Source organism: Bombus flavifrons, chromosome 14, assembly GCF_040668555.2.
Source record: "Bombus flavifrons isolate JBK064 chromosome 14, iyBomFlav1_principal, whole genome shotgun sequence".
Taxonomy (NCBI): Eukaryota; Metazoa; Arthropoda; class Insecta; order Hymenoptera; family Apidae; genus Bombus; species Bombus flavifrons.
The window spans coordinates 10,664,044-10,692,003 of record NC_138455.1 but is presented as its reverse complement, the minus strand read 5'-3'; the positions used below and the strand labels follow the sequence as shown (position 1 = coordinate 10,692,003).

Sequence of the window (27,960 nt, the reverse complement as noted above, 5' to 3'; positions counted from 1 at the left end):
ATAATAAAATTATATAAACAACTAATTTGTCTTTTGGAATAAAAAATTGTTTCTTTTCTAATCTGATTTGAGAAGGTAAAATCCTCGAGTCAGATTACAAAAGTCCCTTTAACGAAAAGATTTGATCACATACGTCACATATGCTAAAAATGTAAAAAATAGCTTTTTATGGAATCGGTGGTTAAGTTAGTAAAGCAATCCATTTCAGGGTTTTGGTTAAGTGCTACGTTGTTACTCACAGTCATCTCAGAATCAGTAGAACGTACTTCTGTCTTCTCTATTCTGTGACAGACCCTCTAGGAACAATGTTTCCCATTTTTCAAAGTAACGCAACATCAGCTTACTTGCCATTTATAAACTCCTTCGCACATTTTCCAAACTATCGATCTTATGACATCCGTTATTAGTCATTCCTGATCATCTGAATTGCTCATGGTTTACAGGCGTTTCTTGTACCTACATACAGAATGAATTTATGCCGTAAATCGTACAAAAGTTAAATTTCCAACTACCTTCGACGACCTTTTTAAACATATGTCGTTGTAATACAAAATTAAAGTTTCAAACGTTGATCGAATCAGTATATGAATTCCAAGTTTTCTCATATTGTACAATTTATGATGTGTTTATGCAAAATTTAAAGATGCAAAAATCTACAGATTATGCAAAAATATATAAAGTATAGAAAGTACTGCATCCGTTTTAATTTTTAATAGATACACTGAATCATCACTATCATCATTTCTATTTCGTGAACTGAGTTCATAAAAATATGAATTTGTCCAAAAGTCTGCAATCCGCTGTGAACTAATAAATATTAGTAACTTAATGCATTATTTATCAGTTCAGCTGAGAATTATTTTTGCCTTAATTTATTACATTACGTAGAAAGGAAGACTAAAATCTTTTCATACAGAGGACGAAATTTACGAGTAACGGAAACCAATAAATTTACAAATAAATGTTCATATTGCATACCATATATGAGACAGATAATCGATATGACAAACGCAACATCACTTTTAATTAGAAGTATGAAGTATATAAAATAAGATTAATGCTGTCGCTGTTCACCTCGACTTTAAAAATAATTATTATGAATGTTGAATACGTGAGAAGCATAATTATTAACATTTACTTAGTTATAATCACGCTATATAATACTAAGCATGTACCATTTTCCAACAAAGTATAAAATGAAGTGGGCATTCATGCTGCAGTAGAAGAATACTGTAAATGTTGGCAATTGTGTAGAAGATTGATGATCGACTGTACAAATTCTTTCACCGGGTAATGTTCTGCCTCCCTTGAATCTTATGATCTTCGATGGATTAACTACTACCGATTTTTCATCTTCAAATTTAGAAGACGGTTTTTCCTAAAAAAATATTTTCAGATAAAGACAGAAAAATGGAGCTTGAAATCATTTTTTGTTCTCTTGATTACGAATATAACTTTTTTCAAAGAATATAAAAATTACCACTTGAAGCTTCCAACTTCTTTCCTTTGAAAGAAAAAGAAACAGGATAAGTTTAATCTAAAATATGATAGAACGATTACGCGATAAATATGAAAGTAGCAAATATTCTAGCTTCAGCTACATTTTGTAATATTACTCGAGTAATTAACGAAGCTAATTAGAACTTGCACACATCTGTTTTTTTAATAATGTTAATAAATGTCGTAACTCCTTTAGGCGTCTATTTATTTAGTAAATTTAAAGTTTTATTTTTCGTAGTCCGTCGCAATTCCTAGGTAGTCCTATAATATATGAAAATATAACTCTGTCAGCTATTAAAAGTTAGTCTTTCGAATTGTCCTCGCCATCAAGGATGAGCATTTCATATCTTTTTGCTGGTAATTAAGTTATCTGAAGTAGGTATAATTTCATTTTGTAATTCATACTAACTTTCAAAATTAGTACACGAATGTTCTTATGAAATCTTACTATGATTTAAATTTGTTATTACATATTAGAAAATCATGAAATATCTTCAAGTTTTAAATCAACAAAAATATTCTATAAACTATCATAAATAATACATTGTTCTTAATAAATGAACTACCGCGTAGCCTCATTTTGATTAAAGTTTTTAAAATAAAATGGAAGAAAATTGTTTTCTACGGAGAATTGCGATTCCATTGAAAATTCTCTACTCTTTCTTCTCTTATCTGATGTAAGAAAAATATAATAGTTCTCGGAAAATAGAAAGTATCAAATGAATAAGAAGCATGTAGAAGAATTTCTCAGACAAAAATTCCTCGTATTATATTCGGTACACAAGATCCAAAAGTAAGTCTCATTAGAAAACAGTAGATATCAGCAGCACGACTTTGTTAATTAACGATACTTGTTTCAACAGAAAGTTATCCGAAAATTGTCAAAGTTCTCAAGGCGACAAATAAATGTTTTTGTCAATAATTTAGCTGCCATTTAAACGCCAATGTACTGCAATATCTGATGTCATTAAGGGCACTTCGCTATCTTGAATCTAGGTGGAGATTCGCACTTCAGCACACCATCAGTGTTAGGGAGATCCTATATTCGTACTTCGTACCTTATTGTTTGCCTTTCCTACATTATCGCAGCGCTTCATATTTATAGGTACTTATATCCTAATATCATTATTCAGCTCTTATTTCTCTGGTTCTTCGTATCTGTTCCCAAATTTTAATAATTTAAATAATTTTTCATAAGAATTAAACCGCGATGCCTAATTTTTTTAGTGTTTCAAGCTTCGAAAAGAGAAAAGAAAAGTCTAGGATACTTATTCGTATCTTTACTATATTATGCAGTCAATTTCGAAATAAAAAAATAAAAATCGTTTTGAAAATATTCAGAAGTGAAATTCGATGAACTCGGTGTACAAAAGACTCAGGTTCCATCAATTTCACAAATGAATGAATCAATTCATTGTATAATATATAATAATGTGCACAATTAATGCTTTTTATTTTATAAATACCAGTTTTATATGTGAATGGATATTTGCATAAAATCGTATACCTGCGTACTAAGAAACGTACACGCATATGTGCAGAAAGTTCACGGAAGACAATTTCCCTTTTTTTTTTCTTTTTTAATAACGCGTTGCATACAAGTGACCTTAACTATTTATGTTACTATCTACGTGACTCAAGAACACCTTGTCATCTTTATCCCCGGGGCAACTAATAGCCTCGATTCTCGAAATGTCGTGATAAGCACTGGCCTTTAACCTGACCAAGCTAACTTCCCTTTATACAGATCGAGAGTACTAGTAAAAGATTTTATTTTATGACATAATTGAATTATAACTTGCTCTTTTAACATTTTTCGATAACAATGATCAAAGTTATATATGTTCGCATATTGTTTTAAACAAGCGTTTGTTACTTAAACGATAGTGTGTACACATATGTATATATAATAATGAATTTCATTTTAAAATTGAAATCTATATGTACACTATTCTATCATTCTATATTTTTCTGTGCTAACCTTTACGGCTATAATAGTACACTCGACAAATTATATTTTACTACTTTTGTTAAATACTCTATTAAAAATCAATTTTTTGAATGTTGTGATCAAAAACATAGAGAAATATACAATAACTTAATACTTAACGGTTATGTATCCTCGATCCACGCAGAACGTTACATTAATATTTAGGTAGTTTAGGGTCGTCATCGTGGAAAAGCGAAATGTTTATATCGTAAATCCTTCCTTTCGTAAATATACTGTATCGTAAATATACTATGTATTATCTGTCACATTTTTATCCATAATAATATTATAAAATAATAAAATAAAAGTAAAATACCAGACAATTGCTGCTACAATTTTTGAATGTCCGACTTTCTGGTGTAAACTTCAGTCCACTACATTGTCCAGGAAAATACACATATGAATTATTCCATATACACATATTTCTTCGATTCATTTGATAATACATATTTAATTAAAAGGGAAATAACATCGACTGCAATATAAAAATGTCAACATTTAAAATCATTTTCTAATAAGAATATCTATTCAAATACCTTTCAAAATTTTATAATTTCTCTTGACAAAGTTGGAATTCAAAATAAGTATTTCTTTAAAAATAAACTGCATATATGTGTAACTGCATTCACTCGTAAAGTATCATGCTTGCTTTAAATATATGTTCTATTTGTAAAAAAATGTACATAGCACTTAAATGAAATGGAGATCATCAAAATTAATTAATCGATACAAATTACTTTCCTCTAATTTATATCTAAAACGATGCGTCAGATGTCGCTTCAGCATACGTGTGAACTATAAGCTCTATCTATAGTTAATGACTGAACTTTATGTTGACTGACGGTGATGTCCCATAGGAAACAAGACGCTAACCGGGAAATGTGAAATGCATTTATTTCTAAGTGAGCACGAACGTTGTGAAAATATTATTTTACTAGCGTTAGGATATCGAAGGTAACGATGAATTGGGAAATTAGCTGTGCCAATATGTGTCGAGCGTGCATGAAAGTTGGCGGCGTTCTTCTTCCTATGTACGATGACGGCACGATTAGTCAAAAGAATTTGCCTAATAAACTTGCAGAGCTTGCGTCAATACAGGTTAGTTGTAAAATATCATTTGGTTAATATATTTTCAGTCTGTTGCTTTGTTAAGTAGTCAGTCATTCTTTTATTATAGTTAATCGTGCATAGATTTGTAATTTTGTAACATAACCTTAAAATGGTGTCAGCAAAGATTCATTTATTAGATATACCTGCTATTTATTCTGCGATAACAAGATACAGATGTTTAAATGGAAAGAATAAACTTTGTGTTTAAATTCAATTGAATGATATTTATTCCATTGTAATCTAAATTTTTAGAAATAAACAAGTCAAACAAGATTAATTTATGTTATGTTATATAAAGTATTACAGTAAAGTTTTACATGTAGGACTAAAGTTACAAAAGAGATATTTATAATAACATTATATACAAATTTGTTGGTTAATTGTATTATGTGAATATAAATAGAATTTCAAAGTAAAGTACGAGTTACTTTTTCTTGTATTAGATTTCAAATTGACTAATGAGATATAATACAAGAAATGTTAAATAGGAAACTTGTTTTGTATTAACTATACTGTATAAGTTATATTATACATATCAGCTAACTTGGTTAATATAGTTTACTTTTTTTAAATAGATTGACAGGTTCGATGGGTTACCAAATATGCTTTGTGCAAAATGTGCTTATCGCACAGATGCATTTTATGATTTTAAGTTGCAAGTTCAAGCTACTGAAAGGAAACTCCGCAAAATGTTTGAAATACAAGTCTGTTATAACATAAAGGTAAGATATCTGGCCTTTGTTATTATATAATTAAGATTTACATTATTTTACAATGTAGTGATTTTCTTATGTTAAAATGTTTTGTAAATGCAAAAACATGTTTTTGATCTTCATATGTTATATTTTTTAACCTAAATACTGTTAGAGTCATTAATATTAGAATTATAAGTTCTAGTTGCATAATACATACAAACACTTAATGTTTTGTTATGTAATGTCGGCATAACTGATTGATATTACTAATTTTTCGATTTTAATTCTATTACCTTGTTCATTCTCAGTAAATAGTTAATTTTCATAGATGTCTAGTGTAAATAAAAGAAAGTGTAAACACATGACGTTAATATAGGTACATGTTAATACTGAATGTTAATGAATTTTATTTATTTGCAGACATGTAATTATATTTACTTAATTTCTATTTGCTTGCAAATATATGTATAAAGTAGTACTGAATAAATTATAGTGATCAGTGACTTATATTGAAAATAATGATGTTTTAAGAAGCTAAGGCAGTTGAAAGGTTATTATTAAAATGCATTAATTAAATTAATTTGGTTAATCATTTAACATTAAAATTAATGCAGGTGTATACTAAGTACAAAATTTGATATGTTCCATAATTCTACAATTCGTTATCAAAAATTCGTGTCCAACTTTTATATTTTTAAACAATACTTTATACTTGTTTCTTTTGTTACTACATATGAAATATACCGGTGATATGGAACGAAATTTATTTGTTGCGTATACTAATTAATATTTAGTAACAAGCTAGCTTACCGTTTCGCTCCAATTATAATTTAATCATGTAAAAAGAGCTTTGCAATTGTTTATTTTATTACGAATAAATCAGTTATATGTTGAAAAAGTAGCCTTAGAAATCATTTGTACAAGGATGTATCAAATACAAAGATATTAATATGTAAATAGTAAGAGAATAAAATCTTTCGGGATGATAATAGTACGCTCGTATACGCTCGTATTTAAGCAATCAGTATTCAAAGAGTGAAGAATAATTTTTATTTTATTTGATTGTTCTTATTATATTATCTTCCCATAAAGGTCACCTTCCTTGTATCGATCCAATCTCAGCTATATGCTTGCATTTTCTTAATTTCGTTAACTTCGTCATAGCATGTAATTGCACGTAATGTGGAAGCATTAACATCGTTCCCAACTTGTTGGTATTGCTTTTCAGGAGGAGGCGATGGGCAATGATTTTGAACAGGACTGTTCAGAACAATCAGATGAATTGTTAGAAATTAAACTATTAAATGACAAAGAAGATATTAAGCCCACCATTGGTGTGGATAGTTCAGAAGAATTTTTACCCGAGCGAATTACTATAAACGACAAAGGAGAGCAAGCGTTAGAGCTCGATGTGTCCGAACTGGTAGAAGAAAATGGCGAATTTAACAAGGCTAGCATATCTGGATTAAAAGGTATTATCATTTCGAAGCTGTCAGGAGCAGAGATCGATGAAGACAAACGACTGAAGAACGAGATACCTGATGAAATTTTGAAAATTTTGGAATCCCAGCAGCTAGATTATACCATAATGTATATACCGGAAGATGTTTCTTTAGAGCACATAGAGCATGCGAATACCCAGAATACGCTTTCTTGCGATACTGTGATTAAATTAGAAGATAGCAAAAAGATTACCGAGGCTGACTGTAATGGGGAGCTCCTGCACGAAACTGTGGACGACGAAGAATTTTTAAATGCCGTGTGCAACGAGAAGATTGTGGAATCAAGGGGGGAAGATAATAAAATCAGCGACAACGAGGTGGCCTGGAAACCTACGATTCCGGAAGAAAAATCGATGGAAAGACTAAACGAGAAAAACACACAAAAACATTCTCCGGAATCGAATCAACAGCCAGAAGAGAGCGATGACTCTGACTCCGATTATTTTGTCGACCCGAAAGATAATATATTAGGTAGCTTGAATGATACAATAACGAGAATAAAGGAGATAAAACTCGAAGACGATGTGATACAGTATCAGTGCACTCTGTGTTTGCAAAATTACGATAAGCTGACCGGTGTCTTGTTGCATACTATAGACAATCATGTGCCGAGTAGCGGTCCATTCTTTTGCGTGGTATGCGAGAAAGACTGCCAGAGTCATAGAGAATTGCGTGCGCATGTTAAAACGCATAGAGGTCAGTTCCCTTATTCCTGTTTCATATGCAACAAAGCTTACACGATGAAGAGGTATTTAAAGAGACATATGGTGTGTCACACGGAGTTTCATAGGCATCGTTGTCCAAAATGTGGCCTCAGATTTAAAGTTAAATCAGAGTTAGAAACTCACATTACGACACACATACGCGGTGCGCCTTACTCCTGTAGTCAATGTCCACGACTGTTCAATCATAAAGGTAACTATAAGCGGCATTTGATTACACACTTGGATCCGCAAGGTCTTCACTTACCCAAGTACCCCTGTAAAGTTTGTGGAAAAAGATTTCTAAATAATCGCACTTTAGAGACACATATGCGCGTTCACACAGGTGAAAAACCGTTCAAATGCGAGATATGTGGACGATCGTTCTCTCAACAAGGAAATTTGTTGAATCATGTAAGAATCCACTCAAACCCGCGAAGCTACACGTGCGAGGTTTGCGGAAAGCGATTCAACCAAAGGGCCACTCTGAGAGATCATAGTCTTCTACACACTGGAGAAAAGCCATATGTTTGTAATGTTTGCGGAATAGCGTTTACTTTTAGCGCCGCGTTGAGACGCCACATGTGGACTCATACTGGTGGAAAACCATTTGGATGTGAAATTTGTAGTGCTCGTTTCGTGGGCAAATATGATTTACGACGACATATGAGGATACACACGGATAGACCGAGAACGAAACGAAGAAAAAACGTGATCAAATCGAACAATGAACAGGAAGGAGCAATTAAAGAAGAAGATGTTACAGTTTCTGAACATCCTGATACAGAGACCGTTTTAATAGAGCAAGTTTTGTTAACGCAAAACGTTACGCAGGTTGTACAACAAGAGTCTGAGAAAGAAAATGTCGATGCTCTTTTTAATCTTATACAATATGGTTAATAGAACCTCTTCTTTTTACCACACTTGGATCATATAAGTACTGATTCTAACTTTTTTAATTCAATAATATTTATTAATATTAATTTAATAATATTAATATTAAGAATACGCAGTTTTTTTGTTTGGTAATCAATTATCATAAACATTAATTGAAAAATATCAAAAAGGCATCTCAAAATTACCCATAATACGTAATTTGAAGGTATGATACAAAATTGTTGTCATAAACTTTATATTTGATGAAAATACTACGTTACTATATTTTCAGAAAATGTTGTATTTTTTTATCAAATAAATGTATATTGTTATTATTTAACGTTAACAATGAATATTCGTGATTCTAGAAATTCGTGATCTTGCAAAATGTTAGAAAGTAAAAGACATATGCTATCTATGATTTTTGTTGATAATATTTTTCTCATGAAGCTTATCTTTGAAAATTTCTTATTTTCACAAACTCTTCATCCATGTAGATGTAACATAACAAAAATATTTAAACGTTATAAATTATGTACACTTTCATTTTTAGTTCCATTTGAATCAATATGGAAAGGTATTATAGAGATGTATTTTAGTTGACTAAGATGTGTTGATGTGTAAGGTAGACAATTATGTTTATCCTCTATTCTCTTATCATCATGCACATGAATGTACACAATAGATATATACAATAGATCCACAATGATGTGGATGTGACCCACAAAATATAATTATATATTTCAACACATTTGTTATTTGTGTTCCTATATCATGAGTTTGTAAAATAAATGCATCATCGTATTAATTTATAGATATATTTCACGGCAGTATCTGAAAAATGAGCGAATGTATATGACAACAAAATGGATCATTGGAAAACGTATAAGCATGTTTCAAAATTGTTATTGATCAGCGGAAAAGGTATGAATGAAAAATGTAATGTATAAGATAATAGTGAAAGTTATTTATATTATATTATTTATTAATATTAGACACGTGTAGTATGAGATAAACATAAAATATGTACTTTGAAATACCAAAATATGTAGATCATAATTTATTTTATCAGCATAGTTGGATGAAATCGACCTGATTTTTCTTTAGTTGTTCAATTACAATTAAAGTAATAATGCAAACCTAAATGGTACACATGTGTGAAAAAAAGGTTTATTGTAATGTAGATTTTTAACCATACTCTTTTGTATGAATTTATCATTTATTGGGAAATTAATATTTTAACTATATAAGAGTAGTAAAATTTGTGGGAAACCGATATTATTTAAGTAATCTGAAATTGAATTCAATGAAATTCATAAATCTAATTACATAATATTACCATATCTAATTACCATGTAGCTTAAAGGAAATCTATATGATTCGCTTAGTTATAATTTTGTAAAAGACTGTGGATGTTTTAGATAAATATAATTTTATTAATTTTGTAAATGCTGAGAATAGGACTAATAACAAGTATCAATGGTTATTGTCATCTCTTTAATTAATATAAAAATATATTAATTAAAAATTGTGTTCAAAATTATTAGATTTAATTTGCACATGCAAATATAATATAAAACATTTGCACATGTCTAATAGTAATAGATATTACATATTTATTTTTAAAATAATAGTCTGTGCAGTTGATTTAAGATTAATATATACCGAAACGTTTTCAACACAGAAGTATTATATTTTCAAATATATATAAGATTTTTTCTTTTAAGGAAGAATCAAATTTTTTTCATATTTGATCGAAAGTGTATTCCATATTATTTTTATAATTGAATAAATTAATATGCAATGATTACTGAGAGTAACAAATATTGTATAAAGTATGTATATAATGCTCTTTATAGTATATTATATAGTACAGTATATTTTAAAACTTATGATTTGCTATTACAACTTCATAAATATATAAATATATCGAATAATAATAGATAAGATATTGAGTGAGTGAAGAAATGTCACTACACATCTGTAAATTTATGTATTTTTCAAGTCTAAAAAAGATTTGAATTATTTAATATACTGCTCAATACTTTAAATTATCTGTCTAATTTTTCCTAGTTTTCCTTCTCGTGATATTAATCGGCATTAGGAAGCTATACATATTTACAAATATTATAAAATTAATTGTAAATAAATTATAAAAAGTATCAAATAATATTTGAGAGTGCTGCAAAAATAATTAAGTAAAACTTTTTTCTCGATATGTTCATGTGTTACTAATATTCAAATAGAAATATACGCGCGCGGGAACTTGCGTGTTGAAGTAGAAAAGAACGCGCGCGACGATTCATATGGGAGGCGATGCTTGCGCGAGTGGTTTAGTGAAAATTCACCATCTTTGTCGATGTTATCAAAAATGATTCTTCCATTATGAGGATCAATAATTTAGTAATTTTTCGATTTTTATACTATATTTACATTCTCAACAATTTATTATAAGAACAAATATTATTATTTATACATATATTTTGACAGGTTAGAATTTCGTTTATACTTTTATGGTATTAGTTTTCATCTTATAACTAAGTAAAAACATTTGAAATGATACTTATTGACAAGAATAGCTATATAGCAGCCAAAAATCAGTTTGACCGGTGGATGCCGATCGAAGGTGATGGTATGTATAAAAAATAACGGTGACTCTAAAGTAAAAATTTTCTCGAAGACGAAAGAATCCATATATTACAAATATCTCAATATGTAATAATTTAGAAATTTTACTGGGATTTTACTTTATCGTTTATAGAGACAAAATTCTATATTTCGTCCAGAATAAGAATAATTTATAATTTCATAACTACATTAGATTTTGATTCCAACCGCTACTAATGTTGTACTCCTATTCTGTACTAAATCGACAACATCGCATGTGACACGAGAATGGTAAAGGGATTGTCTGGTTCCTTAAATCGTAAACTATTAAAAAACGTTGCATGTCAGATTTAATCTGCTCTTTGTTACGATTTTATAACGTCATTATGTCTGCCAATTTTCATAAATTTTGATGATTATCGTTTGCCGAAACAATAATTTTCAAGTTTCTGTCGGTAATATATATTTTGTTTTTTTCTTTTTTTTTTTATTACGATTTGATTATAATTTAGTATAGAATGACGTCAAGTAACATTTTTAAATTATTCGAGTAATAAATAGTTTTTATATGCATATATATGTGCATGCTATGTTTAATCTATAATACTTAGTTACAATTTCTTCACAACAGAGGGAGGCACTTCATAGGTTGGTTGATTTTGGTACGTAAAGGTATTGTTTATTTAAAATATTTTTTATAACAATATATTATTATTAATATAGAGATAATTAGTTGGCTACATACTTTTTCCATAGTGAAATATTGTTGCAATTATCTAAATGATTCCGAAACTACAAAATCGATAAAAGGTTTAAATACATGCTAGTGTTTGTTTAAGATATGTGGTATAATTTCCTTACATATTTATTTTCAAAAAATAGAGTAAAAAGGCATTAAAAATGGATTTATAGAGATAGACATGAATCAGGTTCAGCAGGTTTCTTAAATGATGTTGAAATAGTTTATGAATTCAATAAATAACATTTAAAAAATTTTGCCTAATTGAGGTTAATATTGCTAATTATCCTGCTACAATTTAGTTAATCCTGTTTTGTTAGAAATTTATATTGTAATAAAGTATATTATGAGGTTAACAATATGTGCACATGTATATAAGAAAGTATACATTTTACGTTTTTTGTTAAAAAAAAAAAAATATACATATTCATTTTCGTTTATCGTAGACTTGTCATAGACTACTATTCGGTTTTTTATCTAAAAAGTTATGAACGTAAAATTACATATAATTGAAATGTTTTAATAGCTTTGCATTGTAAATTACATTTAAATATTTTGACCTCTTCGAGGTAAACGAAAGTATAATCAACTGCAATTATTCGTTATCACGAATACTGTAACTATATCGAATGACTCATTAAAAAAATGTTCCTTACTTAAAAAGGCATATACGATAGCATAAATTGTTTTTTCAGTGTTAGACTTAACACGTCGCATATTGTAGTTGTAATAATATGATCATAAAATGGTTATAAAATTTCAAGAGAAGTATGATTCTTATCTTCTCTGAAATTTTATATTTCAAGGATAAATATTTGCAAATGTAAATAAACGTATTTATTATCGCATTAAATAACTGAAAAACCTCAACTTGTCAGACTGTTGTATTAAATATTACTATAATAACAAAATTTTTTTTACTAAAAAATTATTTTTTCGTCAGGATCACTTTGTCATATTATTTCACACACATAAATGTTTATTAATGACAATTATTGCACAGAATAAACATTGATGCATTTGTATGTAAAAGAAGATCAAAAGACGTTTTTTAAAATTTCAATATCTCGTATGTCTATATTTAGAAAATTCTTTTTATCACTATCGCATTTTATTTCAACATAATTATACCGCTCGAAGAATCTACTTATAACTGTTATTACTTTTCAGACTCGAGATGAATCATAAAACGTTAACAGCGAAATATTTGTCACAATCGTAGAGGATAATTATATAAGCGGACCATTTTAAACAAGACACTCTATAAAACTGATCATACTATGAGGTAATATTCAACGTATTTATTACACTTTTTCACAAGACCCGAAACAAATAATAAGAAAAGAAAGTTTCGTAAAAGGCAGATTGTATACGTCGCAGCAAATGATACAAGATGTTACCAGTCGCGTAGTCAGCGCCCGATTAAACCTGGCTGCGTCGCGGGAACGGTTGCGCATTGAACGTGTGCGCATGCCGCGCGTGCGTGCTGCGAAAGTGGTGCTACAGTGGCGCCAGTAATGGCGGCGGAAAACACGCGCGCACGCCAACACCGCCGCCGGTTTGTTTCTCCACGCCTCTACCTCGCCTCCACCACCGCCACCGCCACCGCCACCGTTCTCACGACTCGCGGGTAAGTACCCTCACACTCCAATCAGTCTGCACTCGCATGTCCACGAGGTTGCTCGCACGGGCCTGGCGCCTTCCTCTTGTACTCACCCCTCTCTTGCACCTGGCTCACCACGTTTAGTGCATTACCAGAAACCCGTACCCGGGTGACCGAGCCACTAGTTGAGGTACTCGTCGGGTATTATCATTCGTCGAGAGGTTAGGTCGGAGTGACCTATAGTGGCGGGATTATATGACTCGTTTGAATTTGAATTCACCCGCGTCGCATCGTTCCGTCCATTATCGTTCAGTTAACTTTTTCAAATACGTTGTAACGTGATTAACGGGTTTCGTACGACAGGCCGCGACAGCTGTCAAACGAGTTTACGAGTTTATCGGAGGTTTACGCCGTACGTCGAACCGCGTGACAACCCACGCGTTGAGGTTAGGTTGTTCGCTGTCTAACGCGCCTTTTTCGAATAGATTCCTCGCCACGTTACACGGTAAATCGATTTATGCGGATATTAGTGCGAAGGAACTGTTAGTGATAAGAACACGTTTCCTAAGCAACGGATAAGAGAACAATGGGATCCGTGAAAATAGAGTGAATGTTTTCGAACGGTCGTATTTCGTGCAGTGACTTCTTTGGTGTACAGCAAAATGTACGCGTGATGGTGATTAATATATACGCGCATTTTATACACATTTATACACATGTACACACATGAAAGATATAAATGCATACGCATTTTTATTTTTCATCGATCTTGAAATGTTGACAACCGATCAAACCAAGGTTAGCCTGTTGCGTCGTTGCGTTGCCAGTGTTCATTTTTAGATGATTCGTCCTCGAAATTTGAAGGCGTCTCTAATGTATCTGATAATATTTCAGCACATGCATATCTTTCCTCTTTATGCTTAAACACACACGAATATTAAATAATCGAGTAATTAACTTGGTTAAATTTATCAAACGTTATAAAGACAATGTTTGTCGTTGTACGTTGTAATATCTTTAGTAGAAAGGATTTGCTACGGCATGTAAGAATAAATCATAGGAATAATTGCCAGAATATAAAACGATACTGGATAGCTATTGAGACATGGATTTTTTAACGTTATGTTTTTAGTATATTGTTATGAATTTTCCAAAGTTAAATTCTCACTATATTATTTCCTATTTACGATGCATAATAGTTGATGCTTGATTTCCTGAGCATAAAATATTTAGCATAAAAAGAAAGAGATTTTATAAAAGGTGAAGTTATGAAATCCGACAGTAATTTTCATTCGTTATTGCCCACTGGTTGTACAGAAAATAAATAACCGCTGAAAACATTGGTCGATAGCATACGATTTAACGAGTATATTACAAAGATTAGCTTTGAGCGATGCAGCATGGATAATCGTACGTAGAATATTAAAACGGTAAATTTTTTATTGAAAAACCAATTTCTAAAGCCATAAAATTCGACTACTTTCTCGAATTTCAGTGCTATCTTCTCGCTGAAATTCAGCGGTAAGTAATATTATTGTGTAATGTAACGCGGATTGCAATTAAATTTCGATGACGATAATATACAGAGTGACGCAAATTGTTAAACGTTGTTACGTTAAACAAATAAACGTGAACACCCGCAAAGCATCGAAACACACGGGTTTATTCGATTCCTCTGGACTTCTTTCCGATGCCTTCCGACGCCTACTTTATTCCACTTTTCAATATATTTGATCTAACGAGAGAGAAAAGTTGATACAACTGCGATCGATGCAGTTGCTCGTGGATCAAATTCGATAGCTCTCGTTGAAAGACTAGAAGGAGCAGAAATCGAAGTCATTTGTTGGTCGAGTCATTGACTATATCGTGTTCGATTGTCTCGAATAGCTACAATTACTATATTGCGTTATCTTATTTTGCCTGTTGTTTCCTTTACGACTTTCTATCAGTCGCTTTCCAGCGATTAATATATGCTAATTAGAAACATTTAAATATGTAACTTGTAAAACCTATTTAAAAAAAAGTTTTGAATATCTTTCACTCGCGTTCTCTTTATCTTGTACTCAACTCTTTTCTCTAAATAAAATATCTTTCTCTCCTGATAATCTCATGGAAAGACGAATATTTTCTTAAATTTCAATGCCGGTATGTTGTTGTGGATATACGAGAAGTTTAAAAGCGAACAATATTATATCGCGCAAGACGACGAGCTATTTGGTAAACGAATCTTGTTCATGAATATTTTGCTTTCTAGATTTTTAAGCAAGTTTCAAAGGAATTTCGAAGCATATGTTAGAAAAGAAGTCCGAGGAATTCTCGACGCGCGAATTTCTATCACCATACGTTATTCAAGCGTATCTCCGTACTATCTAACAAAATAATTATATTAAACGGAGATTTCAGCTTGCCAGTACCTAAAGAGGTTGAGTAAAAACTATTTGAATAAACTGTCGTAAGTACTGTTTCCCACCAAGTCGAATTCCTTACAATCGTTCCCGGCGCATACTTCTAATTTCTCTGTTTGAATTTCCAGCAACAGATTACTTGGAATATAGAAACATTTCCTGTCATTTATATCACTAACGAAGAAATTTGATAACGCTGCTACGCCAATTCTTATTTAGAAAATCTTTGTCTGCGAAAAGTCCACGACCGAAGCATCCGTACGAATATATAACGACGCTGGATTTGGTATTAAACAGTACTTACAAAATCAACACACACTTTACACACTTTTCATCGACTACTCACCGTCGTGTCGCCATGTCGTTGATCGAATTCCGATATTTTTTCACCGCGGTTTAACGCGTCGAAAAATCGGTACGCGCGAGGATGGTCCAAGGAAGATTGAGAAATGGAACACGCCGATATCTGTTCTAGATGGATAATTCTGCGTATGTGCCGAATCATCTACCGCCGCCATCCCTGGTCGTGTTTTCACAGGCCGGGGGGCTGCCGGAGGCTCTGAGAATGCAAAGACCCTTCAATCCACAAGTTAGTGTCCTATCGTCCTTGCCTATACGCCTAAGCCTGTCTTTGCTTTTCTACTCCTGTTTGTTTACCTATGCGAAGATCTGGTGAAAATAATATTTCCGACAACACGTCACAGAGCGACGATTAGCCCCGGTATTCTCCTAACACGGCTTTTTTCTCTTCCCTTTTTTTTTTTTTTAATCATTGCCTTTTCACGACTACAGTAGCTTAACGCGTGTATAGGAAAATTTGTTTTTATTTCCAATTGTTTAAGGACAAGATTTCAATGCCGTTGTCACTACTTACGAATCTTTTTCTTTTATTTAATTGCCCGATCTTCTCCATGCTTTTGTTAAATCGTTGCTCCAGTGTTTATAATTACTGTTGCTTGATCCTTGTTGCAAATATTATTTTAACCAGTCTGGGTGGGCAGAACTATTGTAACTAAAACAGGATGGGTACTTGAAATTGACATTATAACGTTAACTATGCCTTTAAGAAGGAAGAGAATAGTATATTTATAATTATGATATTAACTATTTGAACTTTTATGTAATAGACTTTTTGCATACGAAACACGGTGACCAGAGTGACACGACGAGGATATAGGAAAACAGATTTTTACATGGAAATAAAAAAAAGGAACGTTATTCTCTGGCGATATACGTACTTTGGATAATTTATTGCGAATTCATTTTCCTACTATATCATAGTGAATAATAAAAGGCTGCTGGCTGATCTTTATGCTTCGAAAAATGTCAATTTCAATGGACCAACTGCAGTTGCCATCGTTTCGACCGCTAGCCGCTTTATGCACACCAATGGTAATTAATGCACGCTTTGAATAGGGATTTTGCTGAATGTGTACGAACGAATGTAGTACATATATGCATGCACGAATCGTAGAGAACAAGTTGTTGTAGACAATTCATTATTTTACATTTTGATGGTAATGTAAAGAAGCATAATTATATAACTGAATTGGCGATGCGTCGCAAACTATCGTAAGTATTAGACATCATCTGTAGATGTATTTATATCGAAGTATCACCATGACAAAATCATACTTTAATAATTAACGATTGAACACGGTACGTTTTATCTTAATAAAGACAGCGTATAATTTGATACAGTGTAAACGAACATTCTTGCGAATGATCGTAGATACTTAAACAGATTTGTATTTCATCCAAAGCCAGTTGCTTTTTACCATGTTTATCCACGTAAGACGTAACATGTATACAAAGAAAGTTTAGAAAACAGGAAAGGGAAAATGGTTGAATCTGTCAATGTTGTCAGAGTTAAGAAATCACTTGTTGGTATAGGTATACAGCTGTACCTGTTTATAATTAAATAGTTGCCTAAAAACAGAGGCGATTATTCATCGATAGGAAGACAATGAAATAATATCCATCGGGGCGTTGGAAAATGTATATTTTTAAAGTGTTTATTAACGAGCTCGTTTAAATACACGTCACAGAGGGATATTGTATTATTGAAACCGATTGCAGTGTATGCTTGGAATAAAAATAGGGGCTCGCTACCTTTCGAGACACGTACAAAACGATTGATTGGAATCGGATAATAAAACGTGGCAGCATATCAAAATTCGGTGCCGTTAAAAAATGAGATAATTTCGTTGGAAATTAATCGCGGCGGAACGACGAAATTTGTACGCGTTTTTGATCAGAGAAAGAGAGTGCAAGAGGGAAAAAAAATATCTTGTAAATATGCAAAAGCGTGTGGCTATCGACCCGTCAGCAGTTTCAAAAAGACAATTACTATATCGTAACTGAAAAACTACATTGTACTCGATCGTCTGGAAAAGCTACGATTTTCACCATTACGACACTCTTCGTCCGCTCTGTGTCTTTTCTTTCTTTACCTTTGTCACTTCTCGTCGATCTTCGGTGTTCTTCTAACTGAGTTCTAGCAACGAAAACACGCGACGATCCGAAGCATTTAAATTCAATCTCATTTTTCGTAATTCAATTTTATCAGAAAAAAGGGACATCTTGCTCGGTGAATTGTGAGAAGCTGGCGAAAGCGTTCGGAAGCTTGCAGAAACTTTATACGAACGTGTCACGTGAATTCTACGAAACATTTTGAAACAAATATAGTTTGCGACAAATAAAAAAATACACACACGTTCCTACGTATTAGCGAGACTGTCCTTGACACTAGTTCCACTCTTTCTTTGTTAACTTTCTTGATTAACTTCCACGTGCATCTTCAAACTTTACCAATGAATAATCAAGAATACGTGTAATCATAGTAACGTCTCGTTACAGTACTGAAAAATTTGCAAAATGCTTCACACGACACGCGACTGCGAATTTTGTCAATAATTTTGTCGTTTAGTTGGCAAGCCAATACATGGAAATTTTCTGTCTCAAGTACTCGAGATACAACACTGTGTGTAACAGAAAAAGTCTCGAGCATTTTCTTATGAAAGATTGCAGCAACCACCACTGTGTAATTGAAGTAACAACGAATGACTAATAAATGAGTAATCGGACGAATGTAGAAATGCGGGCATCGACAAACGAGAAGCTCATTTCCTCGTATAAAAGAATAATAAACTAATCGTGCCGTACTAATTCCCGTATAACTGGTCGGCTGCATCATTATTGCCTCGATGAAATGTTTATCCGGAAATCGCCTATCGGATGCGACGAGTTGGCGATTTTCTGCCAGCTTTTTAACCGTTTGGCCGGCAACTCCGTTTCCAGGAATAATATTAAAAACGTGAGGAATCTTGATCGGTACAGCCATTCGGCACTGGGAATATATATCGAAATTGAAATGTAATAAGTTTAATTAAAATCACACATGGTGCTCGTGCCATGTATTAATCATAACTAATGACCGTGCGCCATGTAATTAATTTGTGATTTTTAATTAATCGCTCGGCAATGCATAACAATCGCTAACGATTTTTCAAAAAATACACCTTTGTTCCGGAAATTTGTACACCTACGCTTCGGTTACGATGAAATTCGTTACTTTCCGTCGGTAGCGTTACATTCTGTTACTTTTTCTTTCGATTAAAGAGCTTGCGATAAACGCGATTCTTGCACAGGTTCGTTCTTATTCGAGAAAGCAGAAAAATATAGCGTTTTCGATGCTGTTCGGTGTTTCTCAATCGTTTCAAAGACAATATTCATCGTATCGCGTAATTGCTCGACGTATCTGTAATTAGTTGTAATTAAGTTGCAAAGTATTAGTTGTAAAGTTGCTCGTCTCTGGTCGAAAGTCTTTGTTGCGAGCTCTTTCATTTTTTGAGAAATTAAATTCAAATGTCCATAGTTTCCTCTTTCTCTTTTTCTCTTCTAAACGTGTACTTCTTTACTTTGTTTTTACTTTGAATTTGTACTTCTGTAAAGACGTAATACGCTATTTTAAGCTATATTTTCAATAGAATATTTCAAACTAAGGGCCAGGTGGTAGCGTAATAAAAATAAATACGTTGAAAATGTTTTACATGCACCTATTACATGTACGAGCATTGTGTGAGAGCTGTGAAAATTTTTCAAGATATCGCATCTGAATCCTCCAGCATAAATTAACCAACAACGTTGAATATTTACAATATTTTAACAGCTATAACTTGTAACTGATAAATTCAACAATATCGTTAATCGTCAATTTATAATGCAACAGGCTCCTGCTAAATACAATTAAATCGAAAGTAGCTTTTAAAAACGTTTTAAGAATGAATTTACCAGAAATAAAAGGAACGACTGTTGGGTATAAGAATTTGCGAATGTAGCGACTTTGTTGTCAAATTTCGACGTTTCTCTCGTCCGAATTTTAAACACATTTTCACGCACATCTAAACTCTAAAATCGTACAAACGTAGCGTAAGCGTAGGATGTTGGGCAGAACACCTACGCAACCAGGAATATCGATTTGATAGTGCGTAAGCATTGTTCAAATATTGGTATTCGATTTTCGATCGGTAATAAGTAGATACGTTTCCATTTCTGTTTAAAATGCAATTGCTCTTTCGTAGAAATATTAACGGCTGATGCGGAACAGGCTGGATCACATTCGCACGAATTTTTCCATCCAACCAAATATCCTACGTAGATAGATATTTGTCGAAAAACAAATTCCACTTAATATTTGTCCAACTCTAAATATGAATGTTTAGCGGTGTAATGACGATTCTATTTGTTGTTGGAAAGTGTGACACACAGCTATACAAAGGATGATCAATATTAAATCAAAATTAATGAAATACTGATGTCGCAAACATCACGTAGACAGATAATGCAACGTCGTGTCAATATTCCGTGTATATTATAAATACGAGTAGTGCATCGATCCTGCCTCGTTCTTCGAGTTCTCGGGTCGATCGTATTTTTCTATCGTTGAAAAATTCCAAATTTTCCCGATACTTCTTTTCCTAAGCGCCGGACAAGATGCGATTCTTCGTTTCAATTCTTTGCTGCAAGTTTTACTATGCGTAGGTCTTTTCGTTTGTTCTATTTTTTTTTTTTTTTTTTTTTTTTGAGGACAAAGTGTATAAATCTGTTTGATAAAAAATATGAGATCTAATTTTATCGGAGAAACTTTGGTTGCAGTATAGATAATTTGTCTTTTATTCGTTTTTACTCGTTTTCATACTCGTGTCGTTTCGCGCGATATTCTTTGCAGTGGGCGAGATCGATAATTGATGAATGGAAAAACTGATTGCGTTAATAATTTAAAACAGAAAATCTGATAAACAGATAATTTGATGCATTAAATACAATTAGGGTAGGCGAATGGTAAAACGTTATTCGTAATTAAAGTAGGTATTTTATTCGTGTGTAGCTTTTAAATAAATATATCTGGATTATAATACTTTTCTATATTCTTCTCCCACGTATTTACTTATTCGTTAAAATTTCATTTCAAGCAACCGTTGTATATTTCGTGTCCTCTCTGATTAACGAGGATATAGAGGAATAACATAGAATGGAAATTATTCTACAAGCTTGAGGAAATACTAATTTCTACGTGTCTAATGTACATCACGACAATAGTGTTTCGATGTTGCAAGTTGTAGGAAGAAAATTACACTGCGAATAATACACGGTTAACCCATTTTTTTCGTCGAAGAGAAGAGAAAATAAGAAATTGAATTAAATCGATGTACAATATCACTGAACGATCTAAAAATATATATCGTTTCTTTCGAGGTCTATAGACGATATTTTTGTTTCTACAAACTTTTTATAATTAGGTTGTTCGAAATGTTTCTTTCGTTTGATAAGGAAATAATAGACGCACAATGTTTTTTGTTTTATATTAGTTTATTGAATTATGCACGAACGTAATAATAGAAATAGAACGAAATGGATGATACGTAATTCAGTAAAATAATATAAAACAGAAATTGTTGTTCATCTATTATCGTCTTATGAAACGAAAGAAACTTTCCGGACAACCTAATACAAGACGATCGTTCGGCTTCTTATTTTCAGCAGATTCTAATTTCACGAATTTGCGCTGAAACGTTCATCGATGAAACGTACAACAGCAAATCCTGTTATCAAATATATAGAACGTAAAATAATTTCGTGCATTGCCAAATAAAATTCTAAATGCGGTGTATAAATCCAACAGAAAACCATAATTAACGAAACAACGCAGAAATTATTGGACAATCTAATATTTATCTATGTTGAAGTGGTCACCACTTATAAGAAAACTCTACATCTGGTCTTTTTAGTTTCTCAAGCACTGAAGCCATCGACAGCGCGTAGACAAAAGACTGCGACGAAGTTAGACCATAAATACTAGACAGGCGACGTTGGCTTCGGGGTTTTTAGTTATTGAAGATCTGGACCAGCTCAAATTGTATTCTTATTTATAATTACACTTATATTTAAATATATTTTCTGCCTTACAATTTATCCACTAGTTTTCTCTGATTACACATCGAATAACCTCAACAATCTAATTAAAAAAAAAAGAACTTTTGATATCGTTATGCTAACGTAGCAGCGAGGAAAGACGGTTTGATGTAAAAATTCAGTTTCATGAAATATCGTGATGCCACACGTAGATTTGTAAAGAATTCTTAACAGTCGTCCTTCTGATAATCAGATATTTCCCGTTTTCTAAATTAATGTAAAACAGAAATTGTTGTTCACCTATTATCACGTTATGGAACGAAAGAAACTTTCCGGACATCCTAGTATTTATCCAATTAAGAAAAAAAGAACTTTCGACATCGTTCTGCTAACGTAGCAGCGAGGAAAGACGGTTTGATGTAAAAATTCAGTTTCATGAAATATCCTGATGCCACACGTAGATTTGTAAAGAATTCTTAACAGTCGTTCCTCTGATAATCCGATATTTCTCGTTTTTTAAAATATCCGGCAAAATTCGTGGATAAAACTTGCGATATTATATAACCGGATATCTCATTTGCAGTATGCGGGTATTTCTATGAATTCGAGCACATTGAAATAGCGTATAATACCAAAGCAATATGGCATTATACTGTTAATAACGCGAAACCACTGTGTTATAATAATCCGTCAAAATGTGAAGCTTCCCCCCGTCAGTTGTATCATTCAATTCGCCGTGATTGACGAGTCTATTAAGCTGGCATAGTGAATGCCTCGATGGAAATCAACGAGTTCTGTTTTGTAACGTTTGTAATAATGGAACACCAGGCCACGGTAAATGTCATCGTTGCGAATCCACTCGATCGCGATCGAAATCTTTCGAACATTTGGTACACGTTGTGTTCGCCCTTTTCTCGAACGAGAAATTAAATTAACGTTATTATGTATTTTTAATAGAAACTGCGATCTTTCCTTTGTCTTTTCTTTGGCAAAATGTTTTGGCGAGCGTAGCGACCAACGTAGGTAAAGTAAAAGGATAGAAAGCTTCAAACAAAAGCATCTTACGCTTCGTTCCATGTAAAGATGTTCGTTTCACGAATGAAGTTTAAATACTGTGCCAGCCGCTGTACGTATTATATTTTTGATAGATTTCTAGTGTAATCTTGCAAGTGTCCGTAATAAGATTTATAGTTGGGACTATAATTATCCTGGAACTTTGGAAAAATTTATGAGCAACGATCATGAAGATAGAGGAAGAACCATTTAAGTAAGAAATGTTTCCTAAAAATATATGAAGTAAATTGGCGTAAGATTTCTACACAGTACCGTATCAGATAATTAACGTACGGTCGTAATATCCAATTAGAAGCGTTTCCTTTCTTCAATTATGAATTGCAAAGTAGAAATTTGAAACGATTCGTGTAGTGAGTAAATTTAATATTAAAACCTTTAATTACATTATATTATGTAGAATAATGAATATTTAAAATATTCTATAAACGGCAATTTCATTCATACCAGTTATTACACGCTAGCTATAAACTTGAGAGAGTTTAATTATTCCAAGTTTGTTAATAAACTGGTTAATTAAGTAAAAAATAATATTTAAATAAGTTGCGAGCTTGAGATACGCGTTTTAAGATTCTAAACATTCTTTTTTACATTAATTCGTGCATACTCCGCTGAACCGATTCGTTTCATTCGTACAACTAAACTTTAATTAGCTACAATGTTACTTGTCTCATAGTTAATAAATTATTGACGATAATTTTTATGCCCGCTTGTACGTGTCATGGTAACCCAGTTTCGTGTAAGCATAGAAATATAAATTTGTGTTATTATCTACGATCTTAGTTAGTAACAATCGCGAGTTACAAAAATAACACAGTCTACGCCTAATTTTCTAATTAAGCTACTACAGTCTACCAAAATCAACTAACGATCCAAGCACTTTTTCACGGTAGTGTATTTATCCCATAACAATCTCTCCGTGACTAATGATATTCTTTTTTATTGTCCAGGTGACCGACTCGAAGGATCTCCAAGTGCCGTTCAGCACTGCGGCTTCTCTGGGTTACGGCCTCCATCATATGCTCCACTTGCCGCCGCAATTTTTGCACCCTCTGGATCACCGTTTACCGTTCGGAGGGTTCAGGCCCCTGGGGCCATCGGCTTTCGCTCCGCCGAGCAAGTGTCTGAAAGTGGAAACAGGAAACGGCCCGGTCACCGGTTCCGGTTTGCCAAGTATCGGCTCATTGTCGAGCATGTCGAACATGTTCTCGCCTTCGTCGTTGTCCTCGGCCAGCGGAGGCGCCGTCGTCTCTGTTTCTGGAGCGTCGGCGAGCATCGGAGGCGTCGGAGGCGTCGGAGGCGTCGGAGGAGGTGCGAGCGCGGCAGCGGCACAGGAAGTCGCACCGCAGAGTCCCGCTGGCTCTACCAGCCGATCGCCTACAGGGACCGGAACCGGTTCGGTTCCTAATCGCGGCACCACACCGGAGGACGAGGATCGCGATGCGAATGCCACGCCTGGGTCCGAGAACACGGAAAGATCTACGCCCGAGGAGGGACGACCGTATCGACGTGAGTCCGCGTTTCTCGTTTTTCCCTTCTTCTGGCAACAGTTGCGGATTTTTGTGCGTTTGTGGCAAATTTAAGTACCGATCAACGTGTAAAATGTATACGCGTAGTTTCCATCGCGTCTGAGTCGGTTGGTCGGTGAAATTTCATAGATTTGTAATGGCGTACTCTTAGAAATAATTTTTGCGTGAAGTATACGAGTAGAAGCTCGTATCTCTTACCGTGTGGTAGACTGTTCTATTTCTTGCACTCTAAATTCCTTGAAACAAGTTTTGTACCTTAGTCATGGGTAGCTTTATCGTTAATATCACTGATTCATTTACAATCTCACTGTATGTCATTTATCAAGCGTGCGTAATATGTAAAAATATATAAAACGTTCGACACGAAGTTGTTGTGACAGTCGATTTGCGAGGAAGACGTTTAGCTTCAGTTTTCTTGATCGCATCCGTAAGAAAGTGAATTTCAAAAAATAACATAAAAATCCGCAATCTGTTCACGAGATTATTCGCTCTTGTAAATAGTTACTCTCTAGATTTCCTTTATCCCTATCTGTCTAATATTTTTCTTGTTCTCTTTCTCAATATTTTTTTGACATTTGTATTATTGGACACGGTCTTACGATCCTCGGTGTTTCGAATATAATGGAATCGCAACTAGCATAGAAAAAGATCCTGTGTTTTTAACTCTATGTTCTATCCTCTTTCTTAAAAGAAGTTAGGCGTTTAATTACGTAATAAAAAAGGGAACAAAAAGAACGAAACGATTAAAAGATTAAAAGTATAATTGAAAAGATAATCGCGCGCGTAAATATTTAATGCTGCATTGTTTTTGCGTTTTCACTCGATGAAACATTTATCCACGATATTACAATTAATAAATATTTTCTCTCTTATACATGTAACGCGACGATGCATGTTCTTTTACATTTTAAATACTGTGTTTTAGCTACGATATCTTCTCGAGTTCGTTTTGCCAGTGTCTCGTGTAATATCTATGGATAGATATCGTTAGTTTTCCTACCTTGAAACTCTTCTAGAAACCTAGGATTTCTCTCAGCGGAGATTAATGATTATTCATATTCATACATATTCATATTCGATATTGAATATTCGTATTTAGTTTTTGTAGTACCGTAGCAGATTCTGTGTCGGATAAATGACGGATGAAAAAATTCTTTATCGCGTGTAAGTTATACGAATGATAAATTAAATGAAACGAATAAGCGTAACATTGGTGGCGTTGAAACGCATTCGAATAATAAAAGAGTATCTTGCTACATCTAACAACGCAGCCGGTAGGTTTCATGATTTTTATGTTGACAAACGTTCTATGTATATACAAAGAGCAGCTGAAACGTATATAGGAATTTGCAGAGGAGGAACCACGAAGATTTGTATGCTTAATCTACCTAAGTCGTTTATTTGAATTCTCAGGGGCGCAACAGCTGTGTCGCGTCTGAAAGCTCACGCGGGCTTTGTTTCCATGTGTTTGCTTATTTTTCGGTACAGTCTTAATTACCGAAAGATAGAGCCATTCATTTTTCTCGGATACGATTCTCGCGGTGAACCATTCTTTCTTTTCTTTTTTTTTTCGCTACTCTCTCTCTCTCCCTCCCTCTCTCTCTCTCTCTCTCTCTCTCTCTCTCTCGAGCTTAACGTTCATCCAGCATTTGGCGAGATTTTTATCGTTCATCCTCTTTGCACTTTGCGTTCGAAGAAAGTACTTTGTCCTTTCGTCGACCAAACAGTTTTCGCTCTGTAAATTCTTTCTCTTATTAAAACCGAAAACAGCACGTAGCGGTCAGCTTTTCCTATAACTCTCTTTTCCTCTCTTTCTTTCTCTTTCGCCGGCTGTCTGCTCGTTCCACCGCAGCTAATTTTCGTTTGATTGCGAGACGAGAAAAAAAAACGGGGGTTGGAAAAGGTCGAAGGTGTGCAACCTTGGCGTCAAGCAGACTTTTTAGGTTTATTTTTCGAATGGTTCAGCGCCAGGATAACGATGTCCTTTGACCGTGGCGAACCCTATGACGTTAGCCGCGTCGCTAATTAGTCGATATTCACTTTGTGGCGGCGAGTCTGCGTTTCAGAAGGGACACCGATTCCGCAAAACTGCACTCAAGCGGTTTCGAATTGAAGATCCTTTTTTCCAACTTTTGTAGATTTTTACGCGCGCCTCGTCCAACTGTACTTTCCTCTGCGTTTTTCAATAATTACGCCCGTGGTATAAACTTGCTTCTAATAAAGCTTCGCACGCTGCATAGCGTTCTTATCTCGTATACAGGGTGTTGCAGACTTGCGCAACTACATGTTCTCGGAATAACATTTCGGCTTCTAACATCGTCTGCTTTCGTTTACCGGCTTTCCGTAATCCAGATACGCCATTAGACCATTGATAATTTTCAGCCGAGTGTACAGTTAACTGGATATCTGTTAATTATTTCCAAACATATCGGTTCTCTTGCAAATTCGCGTGCTTTCGCAATTGCAAATCTGAAATGCTACCTCTCGATGGATCATAGCCGGCACAAATAAACGTAATCATTCTGCGAGCAGATGAAAAAGAATCGAAGAAAACTAAGAGAAAATTGACGACGAGGTTGTTGATTTAACGAAACGACGAAAATAACGTTCCTAGTTGCGTATTACGCGGTATAACGTTAAGACGATATGGACGTGTGTATGCGCGTAAAGATTTTTTTTAACTGGTAGAAATTAATTGCGTAATCTACGTATAGAGTCGGAGAATTTGTGGGGAAAATCGTGAAATGATCAGCAAATAATTTGATCGTGCGCCTGTGAGCTGTAGGTGTGCGTTTTAAACGCAACGCTGCATCGTAAATGCTCGCATAGCCGCCCGCCCTTTTTGGTAGCCGCGCTCCAGAAGGGGCTTTCAATGTATCGATACCTACGCATGAAATATGTTCATAATCACGATTGACAGGGAATCATGGTAAATAGTCATTTGCTACTCCATTCGCGAATTTACATTACGCCTCTATTTGGATCTGACGGCGCAGAAAAATCTGCAATTAATATTAGTATGCTGGCTATGTATAACTATACGCGTAATCATCGACCTTTTGGCGATACCGATGATTTATCATATTCCGTTACGGGTAAGCATTATTTCTGCTCTGTGTTATAATTAGACGAGAAAAAGATTTAGAAAGAAACTTGAGAGCATCTACAAAGATTTACAAACGAACGGAATATTTCGATAAAGTATAGCGAAATAAAGG

At 33.6% G+C, this 27,960-nt stretch overlaps 3 protein-coding genes across 16 annotated transcripts in view; 2 read left to right on the top strand and 1 right to left on the bottom strand.

The window, feature by feature from the left end:
* The window catches only part of LOC138186832 (metabotropic glutamate receptor 8), a 46,240-nt gene extending 42,323 nt beyond the window's left edge, over positions 1–3,917 (bottom strand). For 6 of the 8 annotated variants that reach the window (XR_011175005.1, XR_011175004.1, XM_069127065.1 and 3 more), the window contains exons 1-4: positions 3,807–3,916; positions 3,611–3,723; positions 1,176–1,378; positions 240–456 (exon numbers count right to left, since the gene is read on the bottom strand). The gene's annotated coding sequence lies outside the window, so the exon portion shown is untranslated. Of the gene's footprint in view, positions 1–239; positions 457–1,175; positions 1,379–1,480; positions 1,525–3,610; positions 3,724–3,806 lie in introns of those variants that run through there. The other 2 variants (XM_069127071.1, XM_069127067.1) reach the window with 2 other exon arrangements.
* Positions 3,918–4,311: 394 nt separating this feature from the next.
* Positions 4,312–9,654, top strand: LOC138186803 (zinc finger protein 665). Its single transcript, XM_069127020.1, has 3 exons — positions 4,312–4,588; positions 5,176–5,322; positions 6,524–9,654. Exons 1-3 carry the CDS (start codon positions 4,451–4,453, stop codon positions 8,396–8,398), a joined length of 2,160 nt encoding a protein of 719 aa, XP_068983121.1. The 5' UTR covers positions 4,312–4,450; the 3' UTR covers positions 8,399–9,654.
* Positions 9,655–11,611: 1,957 nt separating this feature from the next.
* Positions 11,612–27,960, top strand: part of LOC138186590 (E3 ubiquitin-protein ligase Rnf220) — a 213,384-nt gene continuing 197,035 nt past the window's right edge. For 2 of the 7 annotated variants that reach the window (XR_011174927.1, XM_069126603.1), the window contains exons 1-3: positions 13,399–13,987; positions 16,204–16,317; positions 24,164–24,722. Coding sequence is in view for 6 of the 7 variants with exons in the window: in XM_069126603.1 (XP_068982704.1) it covers positions 13,934–13,987; positions 16,204–16,317; positions 24,164–24,722 (727 nt within the window). In the remaining variant the exon portion in view is untranslated. Of the gene's footprint in view, positions 11,644–12,890; positions 13,006–13,080; positions 13,351–13,398; positions 13,988–16,203; positions 16,318–24,163; positions 24,723–27,960 lie in introns of those variants that run through there. The other 5 variants (XM_069126605.1, XM_069126604.1, XM_069126608.1 and 2 more) reach the window with 5 other exon arrangements.